This window comes from Monodon monoceros, unplaced genomic scaffold (genome assembly GCF_005190385.1).
Source record: "Monodon monoceros isolate NGI ecotype Baffin Bay Population unplaced genomic scaffold, NGI_Narwhal_1 Super_Scaffold_11, whole genome shotgun sequence".
NCBI lineage: Eukaryota > Metazoa > Chordata > Mammalia > Artiodactyla > Monodontidae > Monodon > Monodon monoceros.
In genome coordinates this window covers 66,882,197-66,897,125 of record NW_021703767.1, presented here as the reverse complement: position 1 = coordinate 66,897,125, position 14,929 = coordinate 66,882,197, and the positions used below count along the sequence as shown (strand labels likewise).

At 33.9% G+C, this 14,929-nt stretch overlaps 1 protein-coding gene across 2 annotated transcripts in view; it reads right to left on the bottom strand.

The window, feature by feature from the left end:
* The window catches only part of STXBP5L (syntaxin binding protein 5 like), a 383,427-nt gene that overhangs the window by 117,285 nt on the left and 251,213 nt on the right, over positions 1-14,929 (bottom strand). For both annotated transcript variants that reach the window (XM_029214585.1, XM_029214586.1), the window contains exon 17: positions 13,731-13,856. In XM_029214585.1, coding sequence (XP_029070418.1) covers positions 13,731-13,856 — 126 coding nt within the window. The remainder of the gene's footprint in view (positions 1-13,730; positions 13,857-14,929) is intronic.

The following is a 14,929-nucleotide window of genomic DNA, read 5'->3' as shown; positions in this document are numbered from 1 at the left end:
ACCATGCAGAAAAGTAAAGTCAAAATGGCTTAAAGACTTAAACATAACACATGACACCATAAAACTCCTAGAAGAGAGCACAGGCAAAACATTCTCTGACATAAATAGAACTAATGTTTTCTTAGGTCAGTCTCCCAAGGCAATAGAAATAAAAACAAAAATAAACAAATGGGACCTAATCAAACTTACAGGCTTTTGCACAGCAAAGGAAACCATAAAAAAAAAAAAAAGACAACCTACAGAGTGGGAGAAAATATTTGCAAATGATGGTACAGACAGGAGCTTAATCTCCAAAATATACAAACAGCTCATACCAGTGAACAACAACAAAACAATCAAAAAATGGGCAGAAGACCTTAATAGACATTTCTCCAAAGATGGCATACAGATGGCCAGTAGGCACACGAAAAGATGCTCAACATCATTAATTATTAGAGAAACGCAAGTCAAAACTACAATGAGGTACCACCTCACACCATTCAGAATGGCCATCATTAAAAAGTCTACAAATAACAAATGCTGGAGAGGGTGTGGAGAAAAGGGAACCCTCCTACACTGTTGGTGGGAATGTAAGTTGGTGCAGGCACTATGGAAAACAGTGTGGAGGTTCCTCAGAAAACTAAAAATAAAATTACCATATGATCCAGCAATCCCACTCCTGGGCATATACCTGAACAAACTATAATTCAAAAAGATACATGCACTCTTATGTTCATAGCAGCACTATTCACAATAGCCAAAACACAGAAACAATCTAAATGTCCACTGACAGATGAATGGATAAAGAAGATGTGGTACATATATACTATGGAATACTACTCAGCCATAAAAAATGAAATAATGCCATTTGCAGCAACATGGATGCAACTAGAGATTATCATGCTAAGTGAAGTAAGTCAGAAACAGAAAGACAAATACCATATGATATCACTTACATGTGGAATCTAAAATAGGACACAAATGAACCTACCTAGGAAACAGAAACAGACATAGAGAATGGACTTGTGGTTGCCAAGCAGGAGGGGGAGGAGGGTCGGAAGGACTGGGAGTTTGGGATTAGCAGATGTAAACTACTATATATAAGGACAGATAAACAACAAGGTCCTACTGTATAGGACAGGGAACTATATTTAATATCCTGTGATAAACCATAATGAAAAAGAATGTATGTGTATAACTGAGTCACTGCTGCACAGCAGTGATTGGCACAACATTGTAAATCAACTACACTTCAATTAAAAATATATAAATATAAAAATATAAAAAGGAAGGAAATTCTGCAATATGCCACAACATGGATAAACCTTGAGCACATAATGCTAAGTGAAAATAAACCAGTCACAAAAAGAAAAAAAAAAAGATAAATATGAAATGTTATGGAGCACGAGAAAATAAGAACCTGCTCAAAAAATGATGGGTATGCATAAAAAGGACACAGAAGCCATCTTGATAGGGTCCCATAGGGCTGAATCTGGAACAATTTGAGCATCACAATAACAAATGATAATAACAGATCTTATCTCATTGAATAAAATAGAAATTCATGATTCCATAGTGATATAAACAAATGAATAAGTAAATATTTATGTAAGATAGGAGGTTATACTCTCTAACCAGTAAAATGCTTATGAATAAATGTAGAGGAAATAATGGAGTTAGAAAATCACCAACGGATACTAAAACTAATGAGTGAAACTTGGATAAAATTTTTACATAATTTCACAAATCTCCCCATAAATTACTTACCATTTACAAAGGAAAGTAATAACGTTATAACGGTGAAACCTAGTGGGCATCATCTTCACCAAACAATCAAAATTATCACGACTAATGTTAGGATAAACTATTTTCAAGTGCCTTTTGATATGACAAACTAAGGAAGACACTGCCTTCTGTGCTATACCTGCCAAAATGCTTAATTTGATTCTAATCACGAGAAAGTATCAGACAAACTCCAACTGAAGAACATTAAACAAAATAACTGGTCTGTATTCTTGAAAAATATCAAAGTAAAAAAAAAAAAAACAAATGCTGAGGAACTATCCCAGATTAAAGGAAATTAAGAAATGAAAACTAAGATGTAAGAGCCTGGATTTGATTCTGTTCTGGGAATGTACTATACTTATGCTGTAAAAGAATGTCCTTGTTCTTAAGAAATACACAGTGATATAGATCACTTTTCAACTCTTAAATTTGTTATCTTTCCAAGTTCAGAGAAAAACCCTCAGTTACTCACATCTTATTAAAAGTCCAATATGGTAATATACCCCCAAATCTAGATTTCAAAGGTTTTACAAGAATCTCTATTACAGCAAAAAAAAAATTCCTAAAGAAAAAGGAGAGATCTACAAATTGTCTCTGATCATAGACTCAAACGGCAAGTAAAACAATTCAAACTTTAAGGGCCTCACAGACTAACATAACCAAATTGAGTAAATTATTCCTAAATAACAATGTAAAATAGGTACCACATCACACTGTTGTTTGTAGACCATTCTCCATGAATAGTTCCCTGTTAATCCTCCGGGTCTTCTTAGTGAAGGCATTTACAGCCAAGTTAAGGACGTTTGTATAACGTTCCCAGACATCCCAGGCTTCGAGGTAGCTCCCTCCCTGAAGACATTCCAGGGGAGTAAAGATAAAGACCTCTCCCTTTCTTCCCCAGAGAAGATTTTCTTACATTCCAGAGTAAAGATAAGGTTTCTTTCTCCAGATGGGAGAATGGATAGACCACCAGCAGAACTATTTTCAGATCTGAGTTTTAAAAACTTGCGTTCTTCTCTTGTTATACCACTGCACATGCAGGAACCTTCTGTTCCTCACCATGTTAACATGTTGGGACTGAGGGTCAGGAACTGATGCAAGATGTTGCTCTAGGGGCTGGTTTTGCTATCAGTAATAAACTATCTTTGTCTCTGACACACATGCCTGTCTTCTGTCACTATACACACAAAAGTGTGGCAAGGCTAATTAACTAGCTTGTAAGAGGGGAAAATCTTAATCTTGCAAAGTTTCTGACTTAAGAGTTGACCTTTGATAAATTGCTCAAAAGAGTAGAACAATCAATAATCAATGGGAAAATAGGGCTACTCAGTTGGCTAAACTTGATTACACTAATCCTTGGGACTTATTCTCTGGGTTAGACTTAGGCCAACTAGGATATTGGACAGCAAGTGGTTTCAAATCTTTTTTATAATAATTGTGATTGTCCTTACGTTTTTCTCCTTCTTTGATGTCTGATATCCAGGTACTTAAGTGCTGCTACAAAATCACTGATCTGGGGCACTATTCAACAAATTATCTGCTTTGTAAAGAGGCTGAGGCCCTCGTAGTCAGTCAACTGAGGGGGTTGAGTTTGACCAAAAGGGTGGAATTGAGAAATTCTAACAAGAAAAATGGTACAGACCTGGCATATTTCAGATGGAAGTATTCCTAAATGATGACAAACATAATGCAGAAAATGTCTTTTACATATAGGTCACAAATTAAACAGCTAAGGTCTTCTGAAGAAGCCATATATAACTAAAACTGCTTTAGTTAATGATTCATACAGTTGCCCAACAGCAAATACCCTGACTGGTCTCTTTGTTAGCTGCTAACCCATTACCATTTTAATGGAAAACGCAAAGTTCATTATTTAGAAAGTGTCTGGTTTTTCTTTCTCTGCTTTCTCCTTTCTCATATATAAATTCTGTTTTGTATGTATTAGACAAAATCGACCTATTGGTTTACTTTGTATTCAAGTAAATAATGTGGTAACAATTAAGTATGTCTGAGTTATCCTTTGACAGGTGGTAATAAAGTACTGTTCTTTCTAGCTCTGGAGCACTACATTACCTCATGTTGTTTCTCTACATCCTAGATAAATAATCAATTTATAAAAACTCCTCAAATTATTCTATTTTGAATATGTCATGTGTATGCTGCTCTAAGCCTAACAGATTATACTTTATATGTGTTAATATATTTATTTAATCCTCTCAACATTTTATTGTCATTTTACAGAAAAAGAAACTGAGCACAAAAAGCTTAAGTAACTTTTCTAAGATCCAACAGCTAGAAAGAAGCAGAATTAGGATTTGAGTCTCAAAGAATCTGACTCTAGCGTTAATGCTCTTTAACTCTATACTAGACTATCTTAGTAAGTAAAAACAAACAAATAAAAAAACAGGGCTCTCCACTAAACCTGATTATCAAAGCTCCATGGTTCTGTATCCTCTGGAAATGATGGGAGGAGAAAGAGCTGATAATAATAGAAAAGCTGACTCAACATAATTCCTTTTATCTTTGGAATAAAAGTGAAGTAGTCACACTTTGTCTTCTCATAAGATTCCTTCAATGACTTTGATTTCTCACGCTCTTTTTTACACTCATTTTGTTCTCTCAGTTACTTTGCTGCATTCTATCAATTTCTATATTTACTCTTTTAAATGACTTTCAAGTCACAGTATATTAATATTTCCATTATTAAACACCCTGACTAGAATATAAACTGAATGAGGGTAGCACATTTTTCCCCCTGAATTCTAGGGAGTAATTAGTTTCAAAGGTCCAAGCTTTTATAGTCATTTTTGATATCTGATGATTCTCACCACCTCACACCCTCAACTCCCAAAGGAAGGTACTTTTCAAAGGCACAGTGCTATTTCTTCTTGTTTTTTTTTTTTAAGTTTTAAAAATTACACTTGAAAATATTCTTACTTTAAAAAATTCAAACAATAACTATAAAATGAAAGTTCCCTTAAATCAACCCACTGTATGCCAATCCCCTTTTCAGATTACTTCCACGAACAGTTTTGTTTATATCCTCTTGGCCTTTTTCTATATTTTAACAAGTAGATATTTGTTTTATAACTTTCTTGTTTTCACTAAAATATGTCTAAGAGGCATTACCTTGCTGCGTTTTTTAACTTTTGCATTGTATTCTATAGTATAAAAGTAACATTAAAAAAAAGTATGTTCCTATTTATGGACTTTTACATGGGTTCCAAATATCTTGCTATTATATATAATGATGCAAAGAACATCCTTCAACAAACTTTGTGCATAAGTGACAGTCTCCAGAAATTATTAAAATTTCAGTAAGATTAGATTTTTAGAGTCAAAAGATATGCTTAGTTTTATTTAAAAAAATAAAATATATGTATATGTGAGGATCCACTAACACTGTTAACAGAAAATACTAGTAATCTTTAAAAATTTGCTCATATAATAAGCAAAAATCACTATTTTGTTATTTCATTTTTCTTTTTCCTTGTTGTTAATGATGTTGAGAATCTTTTCAGGTTTGTTAGCCATTTGTATTTCTTTTGTTTACATACTTTGCTTACTTTTGATTGGGTTATTTTTCATATCAATTTACAGAAATTTTTAATGTATTCTGGGAGCTTATAGCATATAGAAATGTATTCTGGATGTTTATAGCATATTACAGATAAACAAATTTTGCCTGGTGCAAATAATATCATGAATCTTGATTTTATAAAGTTTACTATATATTTTGGTAATTATTTATATAAATTCATAGGAAGCTAGTTTTTTAAATGGCTTCAAAATATTTGTGTATACTCTAATTTATTTACTTAGAATTTTGTTACAGACAACAAGGTTGCTTCTAGTCTTTTGCTATTAACAACACAATAATGAATATCCTTTATAAATTACTTTGCATTCAAATATTGAGTATATTTATGGGATAAATTTCTAGAAATAAAATTACTCATTTGAAAAAAACTTTATATTTTACTCTTTAATTCAAGTATAAGACACATAAATGAAATTGTACACTTCAATGAATTATCACAAAGTGAACAACCTTAAATAATTACCACTACATCAAGAAATAGAATGTTACCAGCAGCTGTGTTGTGCATCTCCTGATTTTTGCTCCTCTCTCGTCTCCCCAATCTGACTTCCTACATACACCAAAAATCAGTTTTGCTTGCTGTTGATAAATGTTTCACTTTTTTCTAAAATATTGTTGCACATAAATGAAGTTAATTCATTTCATTGCTGTAGAATTCAACTGGATTAATATAATACAATTTATTTATTCAGTCTACTCTGATGGTCATTTGTTTGTAGTTTGGGACTATTATAAATATAAAACTGCCATTGCAAATAATGCTACTGTCATTTGGTGCATATGTGCTTGCATTTCATTGGGTATATACCTAGAAATGAAACTTCTGGGTTGTAGGGCATGCATACATAGGTATGCTAAAATGAAGTAAATAAAGTTAACAACTTTATAAAGTAGATTCACCAATTTACCCTCTTAGCAGCAGCGTTTGAGAGTTCTTGATACCCAATATCATCGCAAACACTACCAACATTACCAATGGTAATGGTGTACCTTTTCATATAAATATGAAAATATATGTCATTTAGATACTCTCTTTTATGACATGTTTGTTCAAATTTCTTCTGCATTTTTTGCTATTGAGTTATATTTTTCTTATTGATGATTCTGTTTACACTCTGGATAGGAGTCCACTGTCAGATAAAATTAATCCAAATATCTCTTCCTTGTCCTGCCATTTCACTCTCTTAATTGTGCATTTTTTTCCAAGAAATTCTTTTTTGTTGTTGTTTTTTTTGTTTGTTTTTTTGCGGTACGCAGGCCTCTCACTGCTGTGGCCTCTCCCATTGCAGAGTTCAGGCTCCGGATGCGCAGGCTCAGCGGCCATGGCTCACAGGCCCAGCCGCTCCGTGGCATGTGGGATCCTCCCGGACCGGTGCACGAACCCGTGTCCCCTGCATCGGCAGGTGGACTCTCAACCACTGCACCACCAGGGAAGCCCCCAAGAAATTCTTAATGTTTTCCTCTATGGTTTATACTTTTTGAGTACTGTTTAAGAAATAATTCCTTAACCCAAGTATTATGAAGAAACTCTCCTATTACACTTTCTAGAATCTTTGTGTACAGTGGAAGAGTCAAATTTCATTTTTTCTATATAATTATTCAATTGACTTTGTACTACTTATTGGGTGGCAGGGAACCTGTCATTTCCTCCACTGCTCTGCAGAACCAATTTGGCTAAATATGCTTGTATCTATTTCTGTGCTCTTTATTCTGTTCATTGGTCTATTTGTCTATCCTGCACCAATACGAACACTGTCATGACTAATACAGCTTTATTTAGTAAGTCTTGTTTTCAAGTAGAGCAGTCTTCTAATTCTGTTTTTCTTTAATACTGTCTCAGCTAGTTGTGGCCCTTTGCATTTCTCTGTACGTTTTAGAAGGGAAAATATCAGCTGAAATTTATATTGGTATTCTGGTATATCTATAGATCAATTTGTGAAAAATTGTCATCTTTACACTACTACTGAATTTTTCATTCCATGATTTAGGTTCTTAAATTTATCTTAAGTTTTATAGTTTTCTGGGTAGAAGTCTTAAATATCTTTTATTAGATTTATTCCTAGATCTTTTATTATTTTTATTTTATTGTAGATGAAATCTTTATACAATTTTAGTTTCTAACTATTTTGTAAGTATATGAAAATATAGTCTATTTTTTACCTGGACTCTGTATCCAGTAACCTTGTTAAACTCAATTACTAATTCTAATAATTTATCTGCTAAATGATTTTTTTTTACATTTCCTTTGTTTCCAATCCATACGACTGATTTATTTACCTTTCTCAGTACAATGAAAATAGAAGTGGTCACAGCAGTCATCCTTGTCTTGTTTTTATCCCAGAGGTAAAGCTTTTAACATTTTTAAGTATGAATAATATTTGCTGCCATATATCACACTAAAGAAATTCCCTTCTTGTTTTAGTTAGTTGTTAGTAAATGTTTATTTTGCTTTTCTCATCTATGGCTTAATCATTATGGTTTTCTACGTTATCCTATTAATGTGATGATTTACACTGATTCATTTCAAATGTTGAACAAACCTTGCATTCCTGGTATAAACCAAACTCGATTATGATATTTTTATTGCTATATTTATTTATAGTTTCGCTGGGATTTTTGTATCTATGTTCATGCATGATATGGACTTATAATTTTCACTTTTTGTAATGCTTTTTTTAATTTTTATTTTTTAATTTTAAAAAATTTTAAATTCAACTATAGTTGATTTATAGTATTGTGTTAGTTTCAGCATGGTAATTTGGGTTTTTTGTAGATTATATTCCATTATAGGTTATTACAAGATACTGCGTATAATTCCATGTGGTATACAGTAAAAACCTTGTGCTTATCTATTTTATGTATAGTAGTTGTGTTTGTTAACCCCATTCTCCTAATTTGTCCCTCCCCTCTTCCCTCTACCCTTTGGCAACCACACATTTGTTTTCTATGTATGTGAGTCTGTTTCTGTTTTGTATATAGATTCGTGTGTATATTTTTTAGATTCTACAATACAAGTGATATCATATAGTATTTGTCTTTCTCTGACTTATTTCACCAAGCATAATATTCTCTAGGCCCATCCATGTTGCTGCAAATGGCAATATTTCATTCTTTTTTTATGTCTGAGTAATATTTCATGGTATATATGTACCACATCTTCTTAAGCCAATCATCTATTGATGGGCATTTGGGTTGCTTCCATGTCTTGGCTATTGTAAATAGTGCTGCTATGAACATTGATTGGTGTGCATGTATCTTTTCAAATTAGAGTTTTCATTTTTTCTGGATATATACCCAGGAGTAGAATTGCTTATCATATGGTAGTTCTACTTTTAGCTTTTTAAGAAACCTCCATTCTATTTTCCATAGCAGCTGCACCAATTTACATTCTCTCCAACAGTGTACAAGGGTTCTCCTTTCTCCACATCCTCTCCAACATTTATTATTTGTAGACCTTTTGATGACAGCCATTCTGATTAGTGTGAGGTGATAACTCATTGTGGTTTTGATTTGCATTTCTCTAATAATCAACGATGTTGAGCATCCTTTCACATGCCTGTTAGCTATCTGTACGTCTTCTTTAGAAAAATGTTTATTTAGGTCTTCTGCCCATTTTTTAAATTGGATTCTTTGTGTGTGTGTGTGTGTGTGTGTGTTTGATATTGAGTTGTATGAGCTGTTTGCATATTTTGGATATTAACCCCTTGTTGGAGGCACAGTTTGCAAATATTTTCTCCTATTCCATAGTTGTCTTTTCATTTTGTTGATGGTTTCCTTTGCTGTGCAAAAGCTTTTACATTTGCTTTGATTTCTTTTGCCTTGGGAGACTAATCAAAGAAAATATTGCTACACTTTATGTCAAAGAATGTTTTGCCTATGTTCTCTTCTAGGAGTTTTGGTGTCATGTCTTACATTCAGGTTTTTAAACTATTTTAAGTTTATTTTTGTATATGGTGTGAGGGAATGTTCTAATTTCATTGTTTTATATGCAGCTGTCCAGCTTTCCCAACACCACTTGTTGAAGAAATGGTCTTTTTTCTGTTGTATATTCCTGCCTCCTTTGTCATAGATTAATTGACCATAGGTGTGTAGGTTTATTTCTGGGCTCTCTATTCTGTTCCATTGTTCTATATGTCTATTTTTGTGCCAATACCACACTGTTTTTTTTTTTTTTTTTGCGGTACGCAGGCCTCTCACTGTTGTGGCCTCTCCTGTTGCAGAGCACAGGCTCCAGACGCACAGGCTCAGTGGCCATGGCTCATGCGCCCAGCCGCTCCGTGGCATGTGGGATCTTCCCGGACCGGGGCACGAACCCGCGTCCCCTGCATCAGCAGGCGGACTCTCAACCACTGCGCCACCAGGGAAGCCCTACCACACTGTTTTGATCACAGTCGATTTGTAGTATAGTATAGAATCTGGAAGGGTATGCCTTGTTTTTTTCCCCCAGGATTGCTTTGGCAATTATGGGTCTTTTCTGGTTCCATATAAATCTGTAGATTGCTTTGGGTAGTATGGCCATTTTAACAATATTAATTCTTCCAATCCAAGAGCATGGGATACCTTTCTGTTTCTTTGAATAATCTTCAATTTCCTACATCAATGTTTTATACTTTCAGCATATAGGTATTTCACCTCTTCAGTTAAGTTTATTCCTAGGTTTTTTTTTTTTTGTTTTTTGGATGCAATTTTACATGGGATTTTTAAAAATTTCTCTTTCTGATATTTCATTATTAGTGTATAGAAATGCAGCAAATTTCTGTATATTAATCTTGTATCCTGTGACCTTGCTGAATACATTTATTAGTTCTAATAGTTTTGGGGTGAAGACTTTAGGGTTCTCTATACAGAGTATCATGTCACCTGTAAATAGTGACAGTTTTACCTCTCCCCTTCCAACTTGGATACCTTTTATTTCTTTTTCTTGCCTGATGGCTGTGGCTAGGACTTCCAATACTATGTTGAACAGAAGTGGTGAGAGTGGGTATCCTTGTCTTCTTCCTGAATTTAATAGGAAAATTTTTAGCTTTTAACCATTGAGTATTATGTGAGTTGTGGGTTTGTCATAAATGGCCTTTATGATGTTGAGATATGTTCCCTCTATACCCACTTTGATGAGAGTTTTTATCATAAATGGATATTGAATTTTGTCAAATGCTCTTTGTCTACTGAGATGATCACATGGTTTTTGTCTTTCCTTTTGTTAATGTGGTGTATCATATTGATTGAGTTGTGTATGTTGAACCATCCATCCTTGTGACCCTGGAATGAATTCAACTCGATCATGTTGTATGATCCTTTTTACGTATTGCTCGATTTGGTTTGCTAATATTTTGTCAAGGATTTTTGCATCTATATTCATCAGTGATATTGGCCTATAATTTTCTTGTCTTGTAGTATATTTGTCTGGTTTTGGTGTCAGGGTGATGGTGGCTTCATAGAATGAATTTGGGAGTGTTCCCTCTTCTTCAATTTTCTGGAATAGTTTGAGAAGGATAGGTATAAGTCCTTCTTTGTAATTTTGGTAGAATTCCCCACTGAAGCCATCCAGTCCTTGACTTCTGTGCAGGGAGGTTGTTTTGTTTGTTTGTTTTTGTTTTTTTAATTACAGATTCTACTTCACTTCTAGTGATCAGTCTGTTCAAATTATGTTTCTTCTTGATTCAGTTTTGGCAGGCAGTTCTATCTACAGCCAAAGGGGCTTGTCTCCTCTGTGTAGGGCCCCAGGACTGGGAATTCCAGTCTGTGGCTTGACCTACTCAGCCCCCAGGGTAAGGGTCCACAGGTGCAGACCTTCTCAACCTTTCAGCTCCCTACCCAGGGTGGAGGTCCCAACCCTATGACTTTTTTCCATCCTACCCAGTTACATGGAAATCTTTCTTGCAGCTTTAGTTGTATAGGAATTCTTCTGACAGTTTCCAGTTCCATGAGACTTGTTCCACATGTAGGTGAATTTTTGAGTTGTTTGTGGGGGGTGATGAGTTCCACATCCTCCTACTCTGCCATCTTGATCCAATCCCTTTTCAAGTTTTGACATCAGGTTATGTTGGCCTCATAAAATGAGAGGAATATGATTTTTTTCTTTCACAATTCTCAGAAAGAGGAATACGTTCTCAGAAAGAAAATAAGTACTGTTGTTACTTATTTCCTAAAACTTTGGTGGAATATACATGGATAGCCAATTGAACTGGAGTTTTTTGGCAGTTGAGGGTATCTATGAGGCAGGCGTCCAAGCTTTCTCATACAAGTGTAGGTTCTTCAGAGGCTTTGTAATGACTGTCAACCCCACAGTAACTTTATAAGGGAAATATGCTCTCTACCTGACTGACTTATTCCAACAACCTTCAGCTCCTGAACCTGGCAATACACCTTCATAGCTCTTAATTTTGGCATTGCCTTGCCTTTGTAGGTCAGTCTCTAAGTAGGGAACCCTGAAAATGGCTTGAGCTCAGCCAACTTCAGTGGTAACTACCCGGGTTAAAAGATAAGCATATCTTCTTGCCATATCAAACAATGGGATTACTAGCTGTCCCACCCTCCCTTCCTTTCCTCCCCTCATCCATGGACTGTTCCTGCCAGCTTTCCTACCAAAGAATTTTTCAGCCAAGAAGCAAGCTCCCAATATCATATTCACATACATCTACCCCCGCCCCAAATTCTAGGAACACAGGTTTTTTTCAGGTATTCACCCTTTCAGCTGGCTTCAAGGAGTTCTCTTGGAGCTCATGAGACTTAGCTTAGGGGAAGACTGGGAAGTATAGAAATAGAGCCAAATATATATATATTTTAATGTATTATTTGATAAAAGATGATTCCAAATTTAGAGGGGAAAGATGAAATATCCAGGAAGTGGTATTGGCATAACTCTTAGTCATCAGGTAAGAAATAAAGTTTAATCCCTATTTCATACCTCATACCTAAATAAACTCCAGATAAAGACTTAAATATATTAAAGAAACAATGATATAGGACAATATTCTTCATTATTTTGAAGTGAAAAAGGCTTTTCTAAGTATGACACAAAATCCAGAGCCAAAAAAGAAAAAAATAGAATTTAAAAATTAAATTTAAAAATTTTAAATTTTTGCATGGAAAAAACAATCCTAAACAAAGTCATAAAAGAAACAAAAGAAAGGAAAATATCTATAGGTTACATCACAGAGAAAGCTAACTTACTTACTATGTAAACATTTTTCACAAATCTAAAAGACAACAACTCTGCCAAAAAATGGACAAAGAATAGAAACAGAAATGTCACAGTAGAGAAAAAGATGTCCAATTTCACTTAAGATACAAGGAAAGTGTTAATATTATAATAATATACTTTCTTTTACTTAAAATGACAGGGATTAAAAGTTTGGTTATATACTATTGTTAGAAAGGTTGTAGGGAATCAGGTATTCTCAAACATTGCTGGTGGGAGTTGAATTTGGTACAACTTCTATGCAGGGCAACAACCTAGGAATAAGGATTAATTAGAACTAAATTAGCTTTTAAAGGGAATACAATCCAACTTTCAAAGATAGGATGTCTGACTGGATTATGCTGTTCTGCACTTTCTACTGACTCTCAGTTTAGCCTGTCAGAGGAAATGAAAAATACTTTTGGAAGAATGATAACATCATTTAGAACCTCAAATTATCTCTATAATGTTCATATATATATATATATATATATATATATATATATGGGAATATATAATGTTCATATAATTTTGAATTAAAGAAAACAAAACGGAAACAAAATCAAAAAGCAAACGTAGGTTACATGAAGACAATATAATGTGACCAAAAACCAAGACAAATGCTAAGCTAGAAACCAGTTATGGAGTTATCAAACACATTTTAAAGTAACTATATTCGACATGTTCAAGGAAATAAAAGACAAGAGCCATAATTTAAGAAGGTAATAGAAAGCTTTAAAAAGAACCAAATGGAAGGTCTAGAACTAAAAAATAACTGAAATTGAACTCCATGAGTCAATCTACCATTAGATTAGACAGCACTGAAGAATTAGTGAACTTTTAAAGACAAGTCAGAAGAAACTATCCAAAATGAAACACAAGGATGGAAAGGATAGAAAAGACAAAGCAAACAAATAAACATGTATGAGTGTCTTAACATCCTAACAACCTCCCAACAACATTAAAAGTGGGGATACTATTAAAGTTTGACATCAAGAAAGAACACAGAATCACAGTTTATATTTAAATTATTATTTTTCTTAGTACCATTTTCAATCTAATAAAAATCCAGGTAAGGGCTTCTTTCCATTTTTAGGATTTCACTTAAGTATTTTAAAAGAAACATTTAAATATATCAAACATATCAGATAAATAGTACACATTAGAAGACTGTTAACTACTTACATTCCATATGCCGAGCTTACAGCAAGGCTAGTAATCTGTTGTGGAGGTTCACCATCCACCCAGACCAACTGAATAACAAGTTCTGCTTGATACCCTGGAGGCATCCGCACTGGTCGTGTCTTAACACTAGAAAACAGAAAAAGTAATTGCATCATATACAGTTCAAATACGTATGTTCATGCTTATTTTCAGAATTTACAACAAATCTTCCTACAGAAATATACAACACCAGGCATTGAGGACATTATGCAGGTAGGCAGTATCTTCTCTAGCTTTCTCAAAATAAACCAAGACACTTGTGATTTCTTAGGCTTTCCTTTAAGTAGTTTTTCAGTCAGATCCACAACTTCACCTGCCTTTCATCAGTTCCTTTTTCTCTTGTGATAGTAGTATTTTTAATTATTTTTATTATTTATTTTTCTTACATAATATTTGTTACATATATGTAAGTTATAATGCATAACAATAAAAACTATGACCATTAATCTACCACCCAACTTAAGAGTTCAACATATTCAAAAGCTGAATTCCTGCTTTCTCTATAAATTTGCTCCACTTGCATCCTTCTCTATTCCAGCTGATAGCAGCTCTTATCCTTCTAGTTATTGAGTTTAAAAACCTTAAAGTAATCCTTGACTAATATTCTTATACCTTACATCTCATATCTTACATCCAACCAATTATCAAATGTATTGGTGCTACCTTCAAAATATATGCAGAAGCTGACCACTTTTTATAATACTTTAGTACTGCTACCATCCTAGTTACAGTTGACAAAAATACGGGATATCCATTTAAATCTGAATTTCAAATAAACAATAAATAATGGGTTTATTTTGTTTATTTGTTTGTTTTTACTGTATTTCCCATGTAATATTTGGGATATACTGATACTAAAAATGTTCATTGTTTCTCTGAAATTCAAATTAGTGTATCCTGTTCTGTTTTGTTTTCTTCTGTTTTGCTGAATCTGCCAGACCTTAACATTATCTCTAGGTAGGTGCAATAGCCTCCTTATTGGTCTCCCATCTTTTACCTTTCCCTTCCATCCCCAAATCTACCTTTACCATAGTGACCAAAGTGACCAGTTTAAAATTTAAGTCTGATCATATCACTTCTATATTTAAAGCCCTATAATCATCCCCATTTAATTAGGAATAAAAGTCAAGGTCCTTACAATGGCCTATAATTTGCCCTCT